This window comes from Brachyistius frenatus, unplaced genomic scaffold, assembly GCF_029030835.1.
Source record: "Brachyistius frenatus isolate BFR_SWC_R1_liver_20210118 unplaced genomic scaffold, ASM2903083v1 Contig_109, whole genome shotgun sequence".
In the NCBI taxonomy this organism is placed as follows: domain Eukaryota; kingdom Metazoa; phylum Chordata; class Actinopteri; family Embiotocidae; genus Brachyistius; species Brachyistius frenatus.
The window spans coordinates 59,130-82,346 of record NW_027210708.1 but is presented as its reverse complement, the minus strand read 5'-3'; the positions used below and the strand labels follow the sequence as shown (position 1 = coordinate 82,346).

Below are 23,217 nucleotides of genomic sequence, written 5' to 3'. Positions count from 1 at the left end.
TGTTGCTATATATCTCATGTCATCTGTTGTTCTGTCCTCTCAGCTACTGGGACCAGCAGCTTAAATGCAGATAACGTTATTGATCCTACCTGTTTGTCGTGCGAGGCTTCCTTTGCACAAATAATTCTGGTTGTTTCACTTGACAAAGTGTTGTTTTCGATTCTTGACAGCCTTTAATTTTTGTGTAAGCTTATTCAAACTCAATAGTTCTGTTGATATCAGGGCTTGAAATGATGCACGGTCATTGAATGTCCAGTTAAATGTCTTCTTTTATGAATTCTATGTAGCGGTTCCCACTCTGACATCAGCGTTCAGTGCATCTATGTGGTTCAGTGCGTATGTGGATCCAGAAAGAGCCACTGCAGCCAGTTTGCTGAAGGAAAATCGTTACTCCTTTCCCCCCAACGCATTTCCACTCATCCAGAGCGCTCCCCTCCCTTTTTGACAGCGACTCCGAATTAACACGTCCGTCTGGTTTAGTTATTCTGATGCTTCAGCCAGCTCGCCTCCGAACATAGAGCAGCCACTGTTTATAGCCTGTGAGGAGGGGCAGAGAGGGGTGGGTGAAGTGGAGGTCTGAGAACGGCGTCCCCGCCCATGCACAGGGGTACGGGAGACGGCAGGTTATTTTTGGAAAGTTGGGGTGCCAGTAGTTTTTTTTTTCCTTTATTATTATTAGTTGTTTGACCTCCTGCTTGGCCGAGGAGGTGGGGGAGTGGCAGGTGTCTTGAAGATGATGGCCTTGTCTTGTGGATTATGCGGGTGTGTGCCCCCACGTGCCACCTTTAAAACTGTCACCGTAAGTGGAGCAGCTGTTCGTGTTCTTTTAAAAGAGGCAGAGATGGACGAATTGGTGCACTGCAACACAAAGAAGAAGAAATGAACATTGTCGTGAAACTACCTGGAAGCGTGACCTTGTATAACCTGAGTAGCCAGTTTACTTCGCCGCCCCTCCATTGTGTGCTCCCCTCCCTCAGACGAAACTCTTTTGAATTCGGTCTGTCCTTTTTTCTGCTTTATCCTGCTGAATTGTCCCAAGTGTCATTGCTGACAGCACATGATTCTTTTTTTTGTTGTTGGCCAGACCAGCCTTAAATAACCTGCTTTACAGCTTTGCGTAACAGGTAGAGGGTTGCATTATTCTGGTCACGTCCCTCTTGCATGGATCTGTTTTGCCTCTCTGTTGAGAAAATCCTTGTTACGGCTAAACCTCCAGTCATTCTCAGGAAGCTTCTGTAACATTACCCCAGCTCTGCAGCACTGAGGGGTGTAAAGTAACTCAGCTCCTCATTCTCCAGTACGACAGAGTCAAACACAGCACAGTGTTGGCTGCTGCCTCAGATTCTGTGTTTTCACCAAGGTCATACGCAGTTTTCAGCTACTTGTATACTTTTCTAGAACCATATTATTGGAACAATAAGATGCTACTATTACATTTTCTCAAACACACTTTATGTCCGACACACAACAATAAAGACGTCTCCTCTGAATGCCCACATATGATTGAATAGCAAGGTTCATCCATCTTTAATGCATATAGGTGAAATGGAAGAAGTCAATCTGTGCTCTTTTGGCAGTTAAGTATACCGAGACCACTGGACATTATTTATTCATATGCATACGCAAAAAAAGATCAATATTCATTTTGTAATCTTCTCTCCATTCTGTCATTTCCTCCTTCTCGGCACTCTCTTGTAAACAGTGGATCCGAAGGTGTACGTGTCCGCCGGCCCCGCCGCTCTGCTGGACGGCGGGAACGAGTCGCTGGTGGCCACCTGCATAGCGGAGCGGGGTCGTCCCGCTGCCGAGGTCTTCTGGGAGACGGATCTTTACGGGCGAGCTGAGAAGCTCGCGCAGGACGAGGCCAACGGCACCACCACCGCACAGGTGCGCTACATGTGGCAGCCGCAGAGCTACGCCCAGGGGAAGACGCTCACCTGCGTGGTGCGCCACCCGGCCCTGCAGACCGAGTTCCGGATACCTTACACGCTAAATGTTCAGTGTAAGTGCCGAATTATAGCACATCCTTATCTGTCTTACACGGGATAGTAAATATGTCGGTGTTAACAAAGCTGGTGAAAAGACCCAAACCAACTATAAATGGATTCTTGAAATGTTGCACATGTAGCTAGCAGCGCTCCTCTGTGCCGTAGACCACCCCTGGTAAATCTCAATATTGTTAATCCTCTCTTTAAAACTTCTGTATTAGAACAACACAGCAAGTATAATGACACGAGCCCAAACTGTCTGTCAACCTTCACTAATGTACTGCAGTAAAATATGATCCATAAATATGGTCGATGGACTGCACTTATAGTGCTTATCTACTTGGATGGACAGAGGCAGATGTTCAGTGTTTTGCCAAAGGGCACTTCAACCACACATTGAAGTAAACTGGAGGAGACGGGGATCAAACTACCAAATCTGCAGTTAGTGAAGGAGCCACCAGTAAATATAAATCAAAGTTTTAGTACTCACAACCTGAACTAGAAGAAGCACACGTTTTTTGCGAACTGATGCAATTAAACCCATAAAGGAGACACTTTGTTTCATTGGGGAACACATTGATTTGATAGAATAGAAACATACATTTGTTTGTTTTTAGACTGATTGTCCTGCTGCTACAGTAGGAATTAGATTTATTGTGGCTCTTTGACAGAAAAATATCAACAAACTTCTCAAAAACAACTGAAAACATCAAACCAACCGTGCATCCGCAGCACTGAGCTGCTATTATTTTTGAATGCTTTGATTTATGTTAGGTACGAGGTCTGCTCAGGAAAATGTGTACACTTGCAATTTTTATGAATATGGTTGAATTAAATTTAATATCCACTGTTGTTAGTGCAGAATAAAGCAAAATGGATATGTCCCTGAAATAATAGATTCATTTTGCAGCCATAAGAGGAACAGTACATTTGATCGATATTAACCCATGATGCTAGTTTGATTTATTAATTGCCTGCTCGCTACCAACTCTTTCCTCTCCCATAAAGGGGCGATTTAAGAGTGATCCTAATGGTATAATCATTGATGCATACATCCTTGGCGAGCAGTGTGTTCGTCTGTGTCGGGACCATGTGAGTGCAGGCTAATGAAGGTATTTCATGAAATATTGATCAGGCCTCAGCAGCAACACAAGTGGCGGGAGGCTACTGGGGGCGGCAGATGGAGACGCAGAAAACCAAGGTTAATACCGGAAGAAAGACGCTTTCCAGCTCAATAAATCATGTCAAATATAGAGGCGAGGGATTTGAAGTGCAAAATAAGCACAATTTCAACGTCGGACTGTGTGAAAAGGGTCAGTGGACACGGTGAGCCGAGGCATCTTCCTGTGCACAGTAATGAGTTCCTCATTTGTCCTCCAGAGAAATCAAAATGAAAAATTGGATCTCTAAGTCAGTGTTTGCCATGTGTTATTACAGTGGCATGTGTTGGGCTTCATTCGGGCATCCTCCTGCCTTCCTTCAGTTCTTTTCTTTGTCATGCTGAGGCAGTGGAGTTTATTATTAGCTGCAGTTCATCTACCGTCTGAGTGAGTCTGTCGTTTGTAACTTTCCACCAACCCGGGGTCATTTGTTTGTTCTCTTGGCTCGCTCACACCAACAGATCCTGTACCCCGTTACAGCCCTGCACAGCCTTTGTTTTGTCATCGCTCGCTACTGTGCTTAAAATACAGGCTTTGTTTCTTCTGGCGAAGCTCATTTGTCAATGGCTGCTGGGATCACAATGACTGATGAAGTCCTAGTTTCTTACCTTAAACCAAATAGAATAAGTGCTGGTCATCATTAACTGTCGTAGGAGGTAAAAAAAACAAAAAAACAAACATATTTTGTTGAATAATGCTGATTTTTACATCATGTTGTGTTTTGTTTTACAGTTGCACCAATGGTATCGATAATAGGAATTGACAAAAATTGGTATGTGGGTCAAGCGAATGTGAAATTCACATGTGATGCCAAAGCGAACCCACCAGCCCGTCACTTCACATGGATCAGGTCAGTATCCTCAACGTGGGCCTTCATGTGGAAAACTGATCAGATACTGATTCTGTCTGCGATCAAATTTGATCCCTGGCCGCCTCATCCGAGTGGTAGCCATCCTGTAGCTGTAGATTTTGTCAAAAAGTCAATCTGAATCTATAACTTCTGTGATTGTTTATGGACTTTTCTTCATACCTGATGAGATTTTGCTGCAAATTCTGTCTAAATGGACGTGCAAAAGTACCTGAATGATGTTTTATACCAATTTCAAAAACCTCTGTACGGAAGTGAAAAGGAAAACTCAGGTTCTCATTTGGAAATTTAAAGTCATATTTTTTTCCCCCAAAGTCTAAACAGATAATTGTGGTGTGTTTTTAAAATATACACGACCTACGCTTCTGGTTGTTGGTGTGTCAGTGAAGTATAAAACTGGTTTCACCTCCGTTTTTAAGTTATCACACAGCACCATTTGAACAGAGCTACCAGATTGCAGAGCTTTATGCGTCAACTACACGCACGCACACACACACACACACACACACACACACACACACACACACACACACACACACACACACACACACACACACACACACACACACACACACACACACACACACACACACACACACTAAATTTAGACCTTTGGAGTCAAGGTCCTGCTTAAAGGCAACTTTTGCATCCTTTGCGGCCCTCAGTAGCATTGAAGTTGATTAAGTTGTTTAAAAGGTGCCTTCAGACGGTCCTTCTCAACTCATAAACTTGGGAGGAACATTTGATATTTGTCCTAAAGTATTCAGCAGATGGTTTTAGATTACAACACATGATCGGGATCGCTAAAAAAAAAATGTAAATATGGAAACCAGGTGTAAACAGTTATTCTTCGGCTAGACGACGGAACAGTTCATTATTTGTTCAAGTCAAATCTCCCTCACTTGACTGAACGTGCGTCTGGTATTCCACACGGTGTTGGCTGCAGCAACAATTTAGAGAGTTGCCTCAATGAGGGATGAGTCTTTTTGTTGATGAATAGCTAAGCGACTTACAGGCAGAAGGAGCGTGTTTGTGAAGTAACTCATGTTAACAAGTAAAACATGACATATCAGCTGCTGCTTGGTTTACTTGCATGAATCTAAACTGCTTGAAACAAACCTAAACGAAGCAGCGTAGTGAAGAAGCTCCCGTCTATAAATTACCTCCAGAATAACTTTGGAACCCGGACATTGGAGCTGTCGAATGCACTGCTGCGCCCATGGGGAGGACTCCCCCGCTATAAATAAGAGATTCCAAAGGGTTCATGCATCAGAGCAACACCGGCCTAGTGGCAGCTCTTTGTCATCATCTTGCTTTCAAAACAAGAAATATGGCCTCATTTGAGCTGACAGCACCCGTAAAAGGTCTAGACAGCCAAGCTCTTTATTTTCTTTCTTTTCTGCCCAGACGATGAAACCTTTTCATCCCGGCCGACGGAAGAGCAGTCAGCTCAAATTATCACAGTCATGTGGTCGTGTAATAGTTGTAACAGGCAAACTGACCCAACAGAGCAGTGAAGTCATTGAAAGTCATAGTTTTTTTGTTGTTGTTGTTGTTTTTTTTCAACTAAACATTACAAACATGTTTCTTAAACACAGAGCGATGACATAATGTATAAAGGGTTGGTTTTTTTTCTGCAGGTTTGTCTCTGATGTACCGAACACTGAAATATCTGTCGTGTTGACTTTTTGTACAGGTTGGATGGATCGATGCCTGAAGGCGTTGAGATCTCCAACAACAGCCTGGCTTTCACTCGCCAGTTGGAGCGCAATGACTCCGGAGTGTATCGCTGCGAAGTGACGAACGACATCGGTATCCGCAGTCAGGATGTGAACTTCTGGGTGCAAGGTCATTTTCACCTTTACTCCGCAGTTTCATGAAGTGTCATTGATGTTCTTTTAACCACCTGCTTGCTCGCATGACTTTACCTTCATCAGCTGATACTGGAACAATTCAACAAGTGCTTTTTACATTCATATAGTTCTTATGTAAAACTCTCAGTTCAATCTGCCTACAGATCAACACTTCCAGCAGAGCTCAACCTCCTTATATATATATACACACATATACACACACATTCCTGGCAACAGGGGAGCACGGTGTGCAGATAAAGAGTATCGGTGCCACACGATTCCAGTGTTGTGGTTTTGGCAACATTAGATGTTTCGGATAAGGAAGAGGGTGTTTACCCCTGCTGCGTCAGCAGAGTCTGCTCCCATGTAGCCTTCCTCTGTGTTTTGTTTAAGGTCAGGTTTCACAGCAGGACAAAATGAACTGTGTTCACAGATTCGCAGTGGCCAGAAGTCTGTGTTTGCACCTCGTAGAATACGTCGTCCGACAGTATATCGCGCTCTTACAGCAGCAGAGTGTGATTAAATATTTAACTTGACTCAACATTTGATAGCTTAAAACTAAGAGAGAGTGGACCTCTCTGAGTCATGGAACGGGGTTTTCCCGCATTTGTTCTATGCTGTAGATTCATTGATATAAATCCTGGTCATAAACCGCGCAGCACACTAAACTGCAGCCGTCTGCTCCCTCCATCTGCCCCTGGTTTGCTTTTTTTTTTTTTTTTTTTTTTTTTTTTTTTTTTTTTTTTTTTTTTTTTTTTTTTTTTTTTTTTTTTGTTTGAGTTCATGATTATAAAGTCAGGGCGTGGATCCCGAGAACTCTGCATCTCTCTTTTTATTTTCATTTCTTCTCCGCTCCTTTTAAACCTTTTCCAAACAAAGCAACTGCTTCCTTTGCGCACGTATTCCTCTAACACACACACACACACACACACACACACACACACACACACACACACACACACACACGGTCCTCTTGGTTTCTCACTGTGGAGAGGAAAGACCTGGAGACGTCCCAAAAAAGGCTGTCAGGCTCCATCTGTGTACAGGCCGGGTTTTGGACTCCTGCTCCAAACGAAAGCACAGCTGACATCCTGTCCAGGACCGACTTGCACTGAGCAATTATCTTGCTTCTCTTGTCAAATATCAACACTTTGGCCATGCGGCCTCTCGCCTCTGTGGAGATGGCCAGGTTGAGCTCAGTAAACGCGCCCCCCACCACCACCACCACCACCACCACACCCTCCCCACCCCGCTGTTTCACATTTCCAGTTGCCTCGGCAGTGTCATGGTTTTTGGCTGCTCGCCTCTCAGATGATCAGCTACATGTTTTGCAGATGCTTTTAACCCGCGTGAGGCTAAAACGTCCCGCTGCAGGGTGGGATTGATGGTGACTGATGATGGAGGTGATTGCCGGTGTATCAGTTCACCGACCTTGATCTGTCTCCTTTATCCTCTCTCCTGCCTTTTTGCTTTGCTCCTGATCCTTCAGGCTCACACGCTGTGTATAATTGTAGGTAATTAGATTCTTTACTCAGTTACCAAACTGTGGAAATCATTATAGCTCTACGGGGATTTGGATTTTGATAACTACCACCTAAAAACCTCCTGGTGATGCAGACCTCTTATTAGTGCGAGTCATATTGCTTTGTAGTCGGGCCTTTGATGTGCCTGTGCACTGATGGACTCGTGGTATCGGGCTGCTGCCGGTCCCGGAGGCTGGAGGTCACCACGGAGGCACTTATCCCGACCTTGAGCTCCACGCAGCCCTTCTCCCTGCAGCTCTGGCTGCTATCGTCACCGCCGGCCGCCGGTGGATGCAGGAGCCTCGCATCGATCCCGCGGCGTTTCATCTTCTCACATGACTTCCCAACAGCGGGGTTTAGAAACAAAGCGGGGAGACCGAATCAGACTCACTCAGATGCTCGCGAGTGGACGTCCCGCGCTCCCGCTCTGTGTCTCCGTCATACCCACACACGTATTGACATCGAGCACTTAACCTCTCTCTGCGCCGCTCGCTTCCCCACTTCTTGCTCCGCAGCACCGCTTCCGACGGCTCCGTTCTCTCTCGGGAGAGGCTCGTCTCTGCTCCGACTCTGCTGTTAGAAATTAATCTAAAAACCATTCACACTTGCTTTGTCCGTTGTTACAGAACATAAAGTGCAGTCTTTCTCCTCTGTTCGTTTATGACTCCTCACTCCATCTGTCCTCTTTCCTCTGTGCTGGTTTAAAATCTTTTCATCACATGTTGGCTCTGCAGATCCTCCCCCCACCACCGCAGCCCCCAGCACCACCGCCTCCCTCCGCCGCGACACCTCCGGAACCAGCACCGCCGCGGACCAGCGGAGGGCCCTGTTCACCTCCCCCACCCTGGCCTCCTTACCTGACAGCAGCCTGGGTACCATCGTTGGCGGGGCAGTGGGTGGAGTTCTGTTCCTGATCCTCTTGCTGATCCTCGGTGGGGCTTGTTTTATGCGCCAGCGCCGAACCTTCCGAGGGGACTACTACACCAAACAGTACCTGGGACCCTCTGACATGCAGAAGGAGTCCCAGCTGGACGTGCTGCAGCCGCATGAGCTGCAGGAGGTCTACGGGGACAAAACGAGCAAAGGCAGCCAGGAGCTGAAACCCAAACTGGGTGGAGACATCATTTATCCCGACTACACGCCCGAACACAAGGACAGGGACGACTGGGCCGACAGGGGGGACGTCCACAGGGGCCTCAAGGAAGGAAACTACTACCCAGATCACTACAACACGCAAAACATGCACCCCTCCGGGCCCCCTGTGCACAGCCCCACAGTGAACAACGGCTCCCCCTACCTCCCGGAGGACTGCTATGACAATGGCACAGACAGCGACTATGTGTCCCACATGGACGGATCTGTGATCTCACGCAGGGAGTGGTACGTTTGAGGATCAGATGGACAACCTGACTGACTGAGAATCATTTCAGAAGTGACAGATATAAATATCATTTAAAGGCCGTGTCATTTCAGTTAATGGATACATGCGATTTTCTCAGCTCAGTTTCACAATGAGCTCTTTGAACAATACTGCTCTGCCTTGATTGTAACCACTTAACCTTAAGGACGTGTTTGTGGATTGTATTACACTTTTGTAGCATTTCGAGGAGCTACAAATAAGCTGGATCACCTCGGAGATGTGATCTGTGTCGGTCGAAGAGGCTTCGGCGCATAGTGATGTTTCAGCTGACGTGACCGAGGTTTTTGTTTTTCTGCTTGTTAGTGTTTGCCCCCGTCTTCGTCGCAGGTCCCAGATCAGACGCTCAGACCCTCGTTAGTGTTCATGCCCCCGACCGACTGAGCTCTGCTCCCATGAAACCTCACAACTTCTGTGGCCTTTTCAAAACGGTCTCTTGAGTGTTTTCAGCTTTTACATACAGTTGAAATGTTTATCATGGCTGCAACCTGTATTTAAAGCAAAATATATTGCATGCTTATTTTTAAAAACGGTATCATAAAGTGAAAGGGAAAGTCACATGATTAAAAGGGAGGATTACACAGGCATTCGTACCAAAGGAAAAGCAAGCTGACTGATGGAAGTACGTCACATAAAAACACTGCCCCGCCTAAAACAGTTTGGTGAAGTTCTTGTGCAGCTTCTGCAAACTCACGGTATCTCCTGTAAATAAGTCCCGAGACAGTAAAGCTGCAGCCTGAGAGATCTACTCCCTCACAACTCCTTTCAGCTTCACTTTTACGTTTTACTGTCTTCTCTGTTCGTTATTGTAATCCCTAAAATTTGGATCCCGGTTGATTTGGTGACAACCACGGTCGCCACAGTTACAGCAAGTCTGGTTTGAAAACTAAAAGCAGTTATTTTGTCACAAATACACGAAGCATAAACCGTGTTTCTGTTCACAGTGCAGCCACACAAACTCCGGTTGTTCTGATGAAAAAATTGAATTGAAAATTACTGCAACCACAATCTGATTGGATGCTCACGGCACCAGGAGTTTTCCGCAAAACTGCAGGTTGTCGTGCGAAGGTGTGCGGAGTGTCCACGGCAGCTCTTCGTCTAACGGCTCAATGCAGCTACTCATTTTTCTTGTTACCAGAAATTAAAACTGATCTGCTGATGGGGAAAAAGAAAGGGAAATGTCCGTTAACCTGTTGAATTTTTTGATAAACAATGACAGTCCGAGTTAACGACCGCGCCGTGCTTTGCAAGACAAATGTTCTTCTTGTGAAACAGTGGCCGTATAAAAGCTCTCTCTGCGTAAAAATATTGAACGATAAACGGCGACTCCAGACTCGAGTTCAGGTCGTCTGATCTGAATCCAGCAAAGTAATGGAAGCTGTGATACAGACAGATCATTACTGAATGCAAATACTTTGAATGGCTTCTGCAGAGCAAGTGTTGACCCCAAATAGAACCACAAAATGACCAGTATTATGAGTTTTGAAAAGAGTGTTGAACATGTTAATGAAGTCACATTGAAGCAGCGAGAAGCACAACGCTGTTATTCCAGTTGTCAGTAAACATCAGAAGCAGCCAGTCGGCCTTCTCCACTCCGCCATGATAACAGGCTGCCTCGCCGTCTTTTCCATTTCCCCTCTGATTTCTGTCTGTAAGACCAACGTCAATTGGTCATTATAGGTTTTCTTTAACGTGAGATCAAAGTCATGTGTTATAAATCCCAGATGTGACTATAACAGCTGTCATCATCTGACATTATGGGTCTCTAAAAACCACCAACAGCTTTACTGCTCCCGCTCGACACTCTACTGTCATGATTCATGATTGTAAATAAGCACAAAAAAACAAACAAACAAACAGAAACCGATCCCGCCCAGTGTGTGTATGGAAGTATGAATATTCGAACATCTTGGAAACTGTGCGAGCAGCCGACGTCACCGCTGAACATTCAGTAATGTTGGGGTTTGGCTCCTCCGAGGATCTACAGCGATCATGGAAACAAGAAATTGAATCCTAGAGTGAAGAAATCAGAACCATGTAGGTTGGAGCTGTCTGTGTAACGGCTCCCAGAGGGATATATGTATATTATTTTTCTTTTCCTACAAACAACAAATCCAGTGTCATTAAGTTGAAACAAAAAAGCTGACCTCATCAGTGATCTCATCTCCCGCCGCCTGATTTGACCTTGCTCTTTTCCAGCTTTTCTTTTTGTTTCCTCGGGAATGATACATGGATCAAAGTGGCCTCTGCTAAGCCTCACATGAAAGGGGAAAATGTATCCTTTTTTTTGGGGGGGGGGGGGTCCCTCTTTGTTCAATCAGGATGTTTGTTGCCAGAAAAAGGACCCTGTAGATAAAGATGCGTCATTCGGTCAGATCAGGACTGAGGGTCCGGTCTCCCTTCTTACTGGGAGTTTTTATAGATTTTGGGTGCAAGCTTTCTCTTTTTTTAGAACCCCCGCTCCACCCTGGTTTTCTCATGCCAGGGTTTTGGTCGAAGGTTCAGATGTCTGAGAATAAACCGCTTTAATCTCTGCAGCTCGCTCTCACTCTCATCGCCGCCACACATCTGCCACTGCAGCCCGCATTCAAAGAGCAGTCCGCACCTCAAACCATCAGCTTTTTAATCAACTTCTTCTTCCCCTCCCTCATCGCACTTGGCAGCAGAAGTGCTCGGAGATATATAGCCTTTTTTTTTAAATTTTTTTTATGAGATTCACAGCTGTCAGCTTCTTATTTGGTAAAGTCGCCCCTTGCAAACTGCAGCCGCTGCTCTGAAAAGGATCTTCTCATCGGCCTCGGCTTCCAAAGACTGTCGGACGAAAGCGAAACGAGCTGAAGTGATGAATGTTTTTTTGTACAGTTCTTTATTCTTTTCAACGGTCGTTCACCAACTGGTTGCATTTAAATTAAGTTATTCACTTCCTTCTACGCTCATCATTTCTCATCTCTAATGTTTATATACATGTACATATTGCAACTAGGACTAGTGTAGGATTAGCTGTTCTCTCCGTTTGACTGATATGTTTGTGTATAGTTTGTTCTGGGCTCCCCTACTGAATAGTTGGTGCCTTAAATGGGCTGAGCAATGCACAGGAACTTTAAAAACAAATGACAATTGTTGCAAGCGTTCATGTAAAGGATATTATCGTTAAAGAGGAGGGTCAACTGCTCCTTTGTTCCACCTTCATATTTAAGATTTGCTCTTATCGAAGCATCCGAACAGACAAAAGGTTGACTGTCATGCCTTATACACTTTGAAAGGACACGTGTAACAAGTTGGTTACTGAGAACATTTTAATAAGCAAAGTTTCACTGGGAATTTAGGCAAGCCAGATTCATAGAAAATATTATTGTCCTGTAAATATGCTGGCTTTTTTTTTATTATTATTATTGAAAAATCTTATTTTTTTGTATGAGGTCTGTAATTTTCACAGAGTATTAGTTTATCTTACGAGCGTCCGAGGAGCTTTGTCTCATGTCGACGGCGATCCCGTTGTCACTGCATTTTATATTTGTTCTCGAGAGTTTGTGACCAATACTTTTTTTTTTTTTTGTATGTTGTCCTTTGATCGATTGATTGACGTCTCACAGCAATCAGAGACGAAAGTGGGGTTGATTGTATTTTGTTCCTTCGTTTGCAATAAAAGACCACCATTATTGCACTCAAATGTGTCGCAGGATTCTGCTTTCAGGGAGGAATTCGGTTCTTTTTTACTTTTATCTGTTTAAAATATGCTTCTTTTTTCATTTTTTTTTTTTTTTTTTCTTTGACCATATCTGTCCAGAGCTGATTGGTCTGATACACTTGAAAGATAATTCAATAACAGCGCAGAAAATACCCGCAGTGTTTGATAAATGACACTATTTTTAGTTGATGTTGAGCCAGACGTCGTGGTTTCAGTCAGTGTTGCTGTACTTGCGGATGGTTGATAGCTTGAGTGAGATGGAAGGACCCGCATGCAGGTATTGATTTTCAAGATAAACCAATTTAGTCAGTCCCAAAAAAAGAAAAATCATTAGGAAAAAAACAACAACAACAACTATTGCAGCACACAAAACTCCGCCCTCCTCCACTTTCCTGTCGCCTGCTCTCTCCGGCCAATCGGAGGCGGCCCCTGGGATCTGGGATGTGTGCCACTTTGAGCCAGGTGGCATCGTTCTGTCCTCATTTGTAGCCAAATGGCACATACATTGTACCATGACAGCAATCTTGATCAAGTGCACCCTCTCACGAGACACAATCACAATTTGCATTGTTAGTCGGAGCTGATAGAACAGTAAACATTCGCTTCTGTAGAACTGACCTGCGTTACAGCTGAAAACAATACCCAGAGATTTAAAAGCAGGTCAGGGAATTAAAGTCCTACAGAAAACCTGTGAGAGCTGAACCACAATTGACGAAGCATTGACTGGTGAGTCTTCAAGTTCAACTTTGCTGTTTTCTCTTCTTTCTTTTCTTTTTTTGCAACAGTTGAGTTGAGATTAAAAGTTCATTTTTGACCTTGGGAACAAAATCTGGAAAAAAAAAAAAAAAAAAAGCCATTAGTAGCTGTTCTGGATTTTTGGATCAATTTAAGCATTCACAGTTTCACTAGAAGCGGACTCCGTCAGCTGAAGAAGACTGCGACTCGGTAAAAAGCTCCAGAACAGCGACTAAATGGACGTTGGGGTGAGATTGTTCTGTGACTGCAGTTTCCAAGATAAATAAACTTTCATTCCACCACTTTAAAGCAAAAACACATCTGAGAAATGCTTTATAAAGTCCTCTGGAAAAAAAAACAAAAAAACGTTTGCATGAAAACTGCGTGTAAATCCTCCAAAAACGCTGCCAGACGATCCTGGATTTGTTGTTGGCAACAAATACTTGAGTCGGGATTACGATGGCAGATTTAAAGGTGATGAAATCATCAGCTGTTAGATCAGTTAGATCTTAACTCAGAGGCCACTTGCTAGATTTCTGTCAGCGCTTTCAGTTTTAATTTAACTAACTGTTGTTATCATGTGACCCAGGTTTGATTGTTGGGTCACGGTTTGTGACCAGTCAACCAGTTCCATCTGCAAATGAAGGCCATGGGATGTGGCTGAAAGCTCTGGAGTGGGGCTTCTCTAACCTTTTTTTTTTTACATTTAATTTGTTTAATTACTTGACTTAAATGTGCTGCAACAGTTAAAATACAGACAATAAACACGAGAGACTGTTTAAATTTAGATAACTTTAATTAATTAATTCTGCCTTCTTTAATCAATCCTTTATTTCCCTTTTGCTATTGAATATTAGCATTTTCTGCTTGGATGTAGATATTTTTGGTGCATTTTCTTCCTATAATTAGTATGCAAGATGTTTTCTATCTCCTATTTTTCTGCTTTGTCGTGGTTTGAATTCTTGATTTAAGATCTTGTGTTTGGTCTGAGGCCTTCATCAGTAGATCTTCAGCTAATTGCCTTGAATTGTACTCTGTCCGAGTCACGTTTGGTCGGTCCTATTTTATCTTGGAAAAACTGCACTTTATTTATCTTTATTTGTTGAAATAGATTGATATTCATCGGTTGATTAACAGAACATTAATAAAGTCAAACAGTTTTGGTTCTGGATAAATTAAATAATTAGTCATCATTCATGCAGATGGGCTGCCGAGAGTGTTTCTCCTTTTTGGATTTTAACGTGCAGATCAATAAAATGTTTTTATGTAATAGTTTTAATTAAATTTCACATCACCACTGCAGGTTTTTGCTTGCAGTTTCTTACCAGACAAAAGGATGCAATTAAATGATTCCATTTTTCTTTTTCTTTTTTACTTTTCCCATTTCCAACCCTTTAAATGTGAGGACCTGTTGCTTTTTCTGTTGTCTTTGTGAGTGTGTGTGTGTGTGTGTGTGTGTGTGACAGTTATAGATTAGATCAATCAATCAGTTAATTAGAAAAACAAAAACCTGACAGTTTGATAATGAATAGAGGCACTGATGGACGGACGCACGGACAGGTGTACAGACAGACAGACAGTAGCAGCTTTTGTCCTCCAAATGAAGTGAAGAAATCGTTGAAGTCAGACACCATCAGTCTCTGTCTCCTTCGGCCTCTTCCACTGTCCACACCTGTGCACTAACTAACTGACCCATCTCACACGGCTCTTCATCCTGTCTATCTCAGCACCCTCTTCATCACCGGTTCACAGAGAGAAGTGGGCGAGGCCGCCGGGCTTCTCGGCCCACCTGCGCCGACCGCTGGCCCGCTGACCACCCACAGCTGCCTCCTGTCACCCATCAGTCCTCAGAGAGTAAAATGTATCTCCCTTAAATATGGTGAACTTCTCGCACTGAAATTAGGCCCTGGAAACATTCACAAAGGAATTTACAATGGCACCCCTAATCCGGGCCCTCCCACTCTAAGTGCCTTGGTTTAATCCCGAGTGTTAACCTGGCTTTGGAGGTGCCACAAACATTATCAATGTGTGTTGTTTAGCAAAGTGACAATCACCGCCTCTGTTCCAGATTAAGAGCAGAAACCAGATACTTAATCTCTTGTGGCATGTTGGGCAGAAATCTCCCGTCTTGGACTTTCATCACTTCGAGGTCCACGTTGGCCGGGCCCAAAAGCACTCACTCTATTATCACGGTGTTGGCTGACTGGGATAACCCCGGCCTAATCCATCACTGCTACCATCTGCATGTTTGTGCAGGCAGGGTGGGTAAATAAGCCTGTGCTGGTGGGTTAGGGTTACCTCTTGTTGTTCCTTTCTTAAGTTTCTGGCAGATGGCTGCGAGGTGCATTTTTTCACACGTAATGAATCCGTCGGCAAATGTGTTTAGTTTTGTTACGTCGTAAAACAGCGGCGGGTCCTTTCAACATTCTCTAAAGACCCCACCCAGAGACATCATGCCGGGTTCTCAGCAACAAACCTTAAGGAGAAAAAAAAACCCTGTCTTTTCTTCTTCCTGGTGTATCAGCGGTGATGTTTTCTTCTGCTACTTTTTCATTTTATTAAGTAGAAAAGAGGGGTGGCAACTTCTATTCTGCACTGCTACCCACCTCCACCTCCTCCTCTTCCTCCTCCTCCTCATCCTCCTCTTCTCCAAAAACACAGGTTTTAGCTAATGAACGCGACCGCAGCGCCGGGGTGCTCACATCAAAGGCCACAGCTGACTGAGCTGAACAGACAAATTGTTTGAGCTCATGGGTTTGGAAATAATGAAATGCTGCAGAGGGTGGGAGAGTGCGGCGCAGTTACAACAAAAATGTTGTCACATGGCCCTCGGTCCTGCTGGCCCTCTTCTCGGTGTGAAGCGTGTATGGCTTCACGGCAGCAGCAACCTGCGGCGCCGAGTACCGACAAGAAAGTAAAAGTCCCGGCTCTGTTTCATTCGCTGGTGTTGTCTCTTTGTACCCTGCAAGTGGTGAAAAGGTCATTTCATATTGTTGCTTGTTTTCTTTTTATATCGAGAAGTTGTTTTTATTTCGGACTCTCTCACCTCAACGTTCGTTTAGCATCGTTTTTTTTTTTTAGCTTTCACACACATCACAGACTCTAGACAATACATCAGTAATGTCACATGCGGTGATGAATCCACCGACTCTGCACTTCCTGCCAGGTCTGTTGACCTTTTTGGTGTGGTTCAGCTCCTTGTTTTGGTTTTTTTAACTCTGTTTTGTTTCTTACTGTTTTGGCTCACAGCTCTTACAGCCTCATTCTTACCTGCTAAACACCTGATAATTAACTGCTGGTGAACAGAGAGAAAGATTTGGCATCCAAAGAGCTTCAAACAGAGCAAGAAGGAAAACGAGTATTGTTCTTATATTCCCTAGATATACAAACAAGGATTTTTGTGAAAGCTCAAAAAAACAATAATAATGGCGCCTCCACATCAGCTGAATGGGCAAATAAATAAACGGTGGCAGTATCAACTTCAAGAAGTACTGTACAACTGTTTTACCTTAAAATGACAGCTTTAAAAATCCTTGTGCTGGTACACTGACTTATTGTCAGACTGACTGGAGAATGTTAAATGTTAAACAAGAAGCCTCACTACAGTAAATCTCGGTCTGTCTTTTAGTCGTTTCATGAGAGCTTTGCGACATAAAAGGCTGCCAGACAGACAAAGAGCTGGACTCGTTAGTAATATTAGATGGTTTGCTATGTTTTGTGTTGTTGCTTGATGTTCGGCTGTGTAAGCAATGCTGTCGACTCAAAAGTCAGCCTATTTCGACATTTCGTTTCGCCGCTACGTGGACATCTAAAGGTGATGTTAGCAAACTTTCCCTCGGACATCCGTACTGGTCGCTTTCCTCTGTTTGTTAGTATCCTGCGTATTCTGACTTAACATGAGTGCAAAGTGTGATTGCAGTTTTTTATTGAAATCATGATGTTGTGTAATTACCTCTTATGGCCACAGAGGTCACTGTTGCTGCCGCTCAGCAAAAGTTGCATGAAGTTGCTTTAAAAATGCTCACAACTTGTTTCTGCTACTCCTGAGAGGTCACGAGATTATTGTAGGTTTAATGAGTTTGGTGATAAAGTGATCAGAAAACATTTAGGAACAATTTCATGATGACAGCAGGGCAACTGCTGCTGAGGAGCATCATGCAATATAAAAGAGCTTTCATTGAGATGATTTTATTTGTGATTATTGCCACATTTCTTTGTGTCTCTGTGTTTTACATTTGTGATTTGCTATATTTAGTTTTTTCCAAACAAATCCTACAATAAAGGAGTAAAGGAATCAGTGACACAACTTTACACAACTAGTCATTAATTTAACATAGTACATAGTCCAATAAAAACAAACTTCTTGCAGAATATGGTTGGAAAAAACGGGTCTTTCTGTTTGTGGACAGCTACTGTTCCACTCTGTCTTTTGTGATTTACACGCTACAAGTGTAGGTTTTCAACGTGTTGTACAATGGAGCCTTTAAATGATGCAGTATATCACCGACATGACAGCCGTAATGGAAAATGGCTTAATCGTCTGCTTTATGCTGCACTGAATAAACACATTTTGCTGATATAAAAAGGATAGAGGTGGGGGTTTTTTTTAATTTTTTTTTTTTTTTACCTGAGACAGGACATTTTTGTCAACCATCCTGCTTCACCTTTAAGCAGCACATGAGACTTGTTTGCATTATAAATGGCTGTACTTCCGACAGAGACGAGCGGTCGGCCACTGTGACAAAACGCCCTTTGTGCAGCGACTCCTCTGAGACCGGGAGCCAAGACAATGAAGGTTTTCATCGATGAGCCACATTGTGGCTCTCGATCGCACTGAGGGCCATTCACAGATCCGACCCCGTGTGCTGCTCCCAGCCCGCTCGGCTGCCACGGAAAAGCTCGCTGCTGTGAGGCTGCGTTTCTCTCTGCTGACTCAGAGAGTTTTCCAGAGACGGTTTAAAGAAAACTACTGAGAGCAGCATATCCCATTGCACAATATTAAATTAAAGTGGGACGACAGAGTGGTTCTCTCTGGCGTCAAATAAATGAGGTATAAACATACAGACGTGGTGAGAAAATATCCGTCGGATCATTCTTCAGTCACCTTTAAGGACACAAACGCGCACATGTCAGAGTGAAAGCTGCAGGCAGTTACACGGTTTTACATACGTGGCTCTGAGTTGTTCTTATGGATCAGCCTCTAATTGGGCTCATGGCATGTCACAGGCTCTGATCAGAATGGGTGGGCGGCCATCTTACTGGGCCGTGACAGGGAGACCCCCACATCCCCCGGCATTGTTCTGCAGTGCTGGAGCAGATATAATCTTCAGTGAATTTTAATCCCTGCAAAACAATGCAATGGTCCCTGGGAAATGTCCTTAGGGTATAGAAGAGGAAACAACAACACACATTTGAATGGAGCAGACTGAAATGTTGCTGGCCTGAACCTGCATATTTATTTGTGCTTCAGTAGAAGTAGAAAGTGAGGAGCACGGAGGAACTGCACATCAAGCAATTTCAGGGAATCCATCCAATAGCTGTCCAAATATTAATATAAAATAAACATGTCAACTTGGTGGTGCTAAAGGACAAGTTGGAGGATCACAAAACACCTCATCTGGGAAACATGAATATCTCTACAAAGGTTATTTGGTAGATGCTGAGATTTCACTGTGGAAACTTTTGCCCCTGCTCCACTGACGGGACCGGCTCGGCTCGACTCGACTCGGCTCGGCTCGACTCTAGTTGCTTTTTTTTGGTTTTCCATTGTCCGTGGATGGTATCTGATGGGTTCCACTTGAGTTGAGCTGTTACTAAAGGGTGACTTGGAAACACTGCAGACCACGAGGTTCCACAGTGTGACAAACACTCTCTTATTTAAGAGGTGCAGACTCACAGAAGGTTTTGTTCTGTCTCTCCTTCACTGGAGCTGTTTGATGCAGGTAGATTAATCTGTCTTCAAACACAGTTTTGCACCAAGTGAATGTTTAGTGAAGCCAGTCTTCTGTCACACTCTGTTCCCCCACCCCGCCGCTATGTGTTCCCGCTAGAAAACAAGGCAGTGGACGCTTGTTCAGAGCAAAGCTCGTCTCCGAGGTGTTGTGCTCAAACAACTGAGGCCCTGAAGAAAGACAGGAAGCTCACACTGAACTTTATTTGCAATTTTCTGTTGTAGAAGTAAACAGTGATTTTGTTGAGGTGGTTTTGAAAAGAGCCATTAGCATCAGTGGAGATGTGTTCAGCAAACAAACAGAGGAACAATTCGATCTCCTCAGTTGACCACAACGTGGTTTTTTGCAGGTTGCCATTAATTGAATAAGCAGTGAATTGAAACAAATTGCTTCTCGACTGGTGGATTTCATGGAGGATCCAGTGCTGATTCTCTCTGACCAATCAGAGGTCTGCAGCATTTTCAGTGTCGGCTTGGCTTGTATGGAACTTCGGGTGACACCAAAAAAAAGTACCAGGTCCTAAGTGCAACTTCTACCTGATGGAAAACAAAAAAAAGTTGAGTCGAGAGGAGCTGCACCATGCGAGGGTAAAGCAGCTTCAGGCCTTGGACACGGTCCACGCAATTTCAGAAGCTTTGAGTTACACGAGATTGATTTCATTTGTCGTTGCGTTCTGGGGTTAGTCTCCTGAAAAATATCAATATCAAACAAGTCGAGTCAGAGCATTGCAAATCGGGTCACTAAAGCACAAAACAACAACAAGAAATTCTCCTTTCAGTTGTCTCCGTTAACTCCCACCCAAAACAATCATACTGAGCAGTTAGTTGAAGCTCAAACTGAAATGCGTGAACCAATTATCCTGACAGGAATTCGCTGTCTTCCTCGGAGTAAAGGCAGAACAATGATTCTACTGTGTTTTTATTGTTTCTTCAGCACAGCAGGAACAGCAGTGCACAATCCTCCGAGGATGCCATGTTTGTTTACCACTGTAGTCATGGAAACACTCTGATTAGCTTTAACTAGCCTGCATTGCCTCTGTGAGGACTGAGATCTCAGTTTGTTCTCTGAGGTTGCCTGTTTGCACCAGCTGGGCCAGACGTTGTCATTTGCGTTTGCATTCTTGCATGGAGAATGTTTGAGGCCCTCATGCTGGTGCTCAATGATCCACACATGATCCCCCCTTGAATATCTTTAACAGATCTCATAGCAATCTATCCAACTATCCATCAAGATGTTTTACTGTGAACCACAAGTTCGAGCCTCGTGGTTGCGCTTGAAGGAAGACCAAGGAATTACCAAAGTCTATAGAGGAGATCCTCTGGGGACCGTGAATGTTGATGCAAAATGTCCTGTCAGTCTGTCCGATAGATGTTGAAATATTTCAGTCTGAACCAAAGACCGACTGAGTCCCTGCCATCCCCGGTGCCGTGCAGCAACTGTGGCTTAAAATGAAATCAAAATTGACTTGAGTTCCACCATCTATCACTTTCTGTCTGGACGTCCATCTGTCTGTCTGCCGGTCTGCTGTTCTCCGTCGTTATTTTTAGTGTTAAAGCTGTGTTTACTTCACCTGCCTGCGTCTGTCAGTCTACGACTTCTACGAGACCCAATAAGCAGCATTTTAAACCGACTGACCAGACGCCCACCGCTCCCTCTGCGTGCTTCCTCTGGGCAGCTGGACCCGGTGGTGGGGATGTGGTCTGACAGCCGGACGTCTCTCCACCCGAACTACCACCGGCTGTGCGCATGTGACGGCGCTCGTCATGTGACTCCCGCTTGCTCCGGTGTCAGAGCTCAGCAGACCACCGCCGGAGCCTGTTGCTGTTAGTTCCGAGTCCTTGGAGCAGATGAGTGGTCATAAAACTTCACCTCGCATTAAGCTCCTGCAAACTCAGCTCATTATGAATCAGTCAGCTGGTTTGGGCTTTATGATGTTTTATCATCTGTTTAGCTCTGATTTGTGCTCGCTGCCTTCGTCTTTGAATCTTTTTTTATCAAACAAGGAAGAACTCTGCTAGCCAAGACAGATGAGCTTGTCACACTCAGCTGTTCGGCTGGATGATGCATCACCGGTGCTCGGGTCTACAGTCCGGACATGTGCTTTTTGGTTACAACAACATCAGCGAGGCCTTAACCTATCTGATTTATGGCTCTGATTTACTGCAGTGGCAGATATAGCATTCACCTGTCGAAAGCAGACAGAAGCCTCCACCATTATAAGTTGAGCCTTGTTAATTTCATGACTCTTATTGTCATGTTAATCCATTTTGTTTTTGATATTTTAATCACGCTTGTTACTGCTCCATTTAGGAACAATTTTTCAAGACTCCAGTTACATTTTGTTGAGCAGTTTTGGTCATTTACCTCAAAGATTCGATTTTTTTTGTTTTTGTTTTATTTGCTCCCTCTTCCATAAACTGTTTTCTGTTTTGAACATATAAAAGGAAAAAAGTTTAAATAAAAACTATAATCGGACAATTTCTAAGTACATTTCTATGGTTATCAACATAAATAAATCTACATTCAACAATTTAATGTGTCTTACATATACATATATATGTATATATATTTTTTTAAATATTTTTTTTTAATATATGACGTAACGTTTTCTCTGTACTCCGACTATTTTTGGGACTATTTACACTTTGCACACAACTTGAATTGTTAATCGACATGTGTGGGTTTGATGGTTTACTACACTATTTTTAATACCCTATTTAAAGATGGATTACCAACTGGGCCAACTTGGCAACTGGCCAGTAGCCCGAGACTCTCAAGTAGCCTGAAGGCTCCACTTTCAGATATCACACTTAGAAGTGACATCTGCATTGTTATATAATTTCAAGTTTCCATGTTGTAGAGGGACCATTAGTTAAAACGTAGTTTAAAGGACCCATATTATATAGATTTACATTTCATCTTCCTTTTTGATTATAAAGCAGGTCTAAGTGTTCTATAAATATCGTGAACGTGTCAAAACGCTGCAGAAACAAGCTGTTTGTACTGCTGTAAGTTTGTAATGTCACAAACTCACACTGAGGGCAGACAGGAGAACATAGAGGAGCTAGTAAATGATGAGACCAAAGAAAGGCTGTGGTTGTCCTGAGCATGCATCTGTTACACCTTCTGACTGGGGTCATGTTTTTTTCTTTTTCTGTTTTTTTCATAACTTGTTTTATTTTGGAGATACTCACCCTTTCCTCTCGTTTCAGGTGTCTTAACTTCCTGCCCTCGTTTGTGATTATCTACCTCTGTCTTCACTGTTTCCATTCGCATCCAGTTGTCTTCCTGCTATCTTATCTTTTTAGGCCTTGTTCAGACTGCCAACCCAAATCCTAATTTGGTCATATCCAATTTGTAGCCAGATAAAATGTGTGAAAGTCTGAACAGTAAAAACAAACACAGAAAATTAATTTTTTTTGCAATCCAGATCCAAACCACATTTAGAGGTGGTTTGACATGCAATTTCAATCAGATTTCTACGCCTCAGTCCGGATGCTCTGCTGGCTTAGATCGGATTTATTGCGTAACTCAAAATGCGAGACACAATGATGACATCATTGTCAGAGCGCGAACAATCAATGCTACCATTAGCGTAGTGCTCGAAGAGAGGACAACAATAACAACAGTTCCCAGACAGAAGCCAACATAAATTGTCTGTTGCCACCTCCGTGCTGGCAGCTTTCGTGTTGGAAAGCTGCGTCACCAGCGTAACTGCGGATATATTGTTACCACAGCTACTCATGATGATGTCTGGACACACCAAATCTCATCAGCTCACTCACAAATAACAATGCAGACAGTCTGTCCTAAAGATCTGATTTGAGAAATAAATCCAAGTCCGTGTGTTTCTGTCAGTCTGTGCCAGTTTGTTGTTGTCCATCGTGCTCTTCGTTCCAGGTTCTCTCTTCTTAGTGTTTCCCAGTATTTTCTCATGAGTTTTCCAGGGTTGTAGTGTTTTTTCACTGAGCCTCTCGCCTGGCCTTTTTTGTACCTCTTTGTCTAATTTTTGTCTTCCCGGTTTTGACCGAGTC

The 23,217-nt window shown here is 43.7% G+C and overlaps 2 protein-coding genes across 3 annotated transcripts in view; both read left to right on the top strand.

Moving 5' to 3' along the window:
- Positions 1-12,473, top strand: part of nectin3a (nectin cell adhesion molecule 3a) — a 31,503-nt gene extending 19,030 nt beyond the window's left edge. For both annotated transcript variants that reach the window (XM_069712346.1, XM_069712345.1), the window contains exons 3-6: positions 1,703-2,002; positions 3,881-3,998; positions 5,713-5,864; positions 8,127-12,473. In XM_069712346.1, the coding sequence (XP_069568447.1) occupies positions 1,703-2,002; positions 3,881-3,998; positions 5,713-5,864; positions 8,127-8,782 (1,226 nt within the window). In that variant the 3' untranslated portion in view covers positions 8,783-12,473. The remainder of the gene's footprint in view (positions 1-1,702; positions 2,003-3,880; positions 3,999-5,712; positions 5,865-8,126) is intronic.
- The window catches only part of apbb1 (amyloid beta (A4) precursor protein-binding, family B, member 1 (Fe65)), a 146,785-nt gene that overhangs the window by 68,462 nt on the left and 55,106 nt on the right, over positions 1-23,217 (top strand). The window lies entirely within an intron of this gene.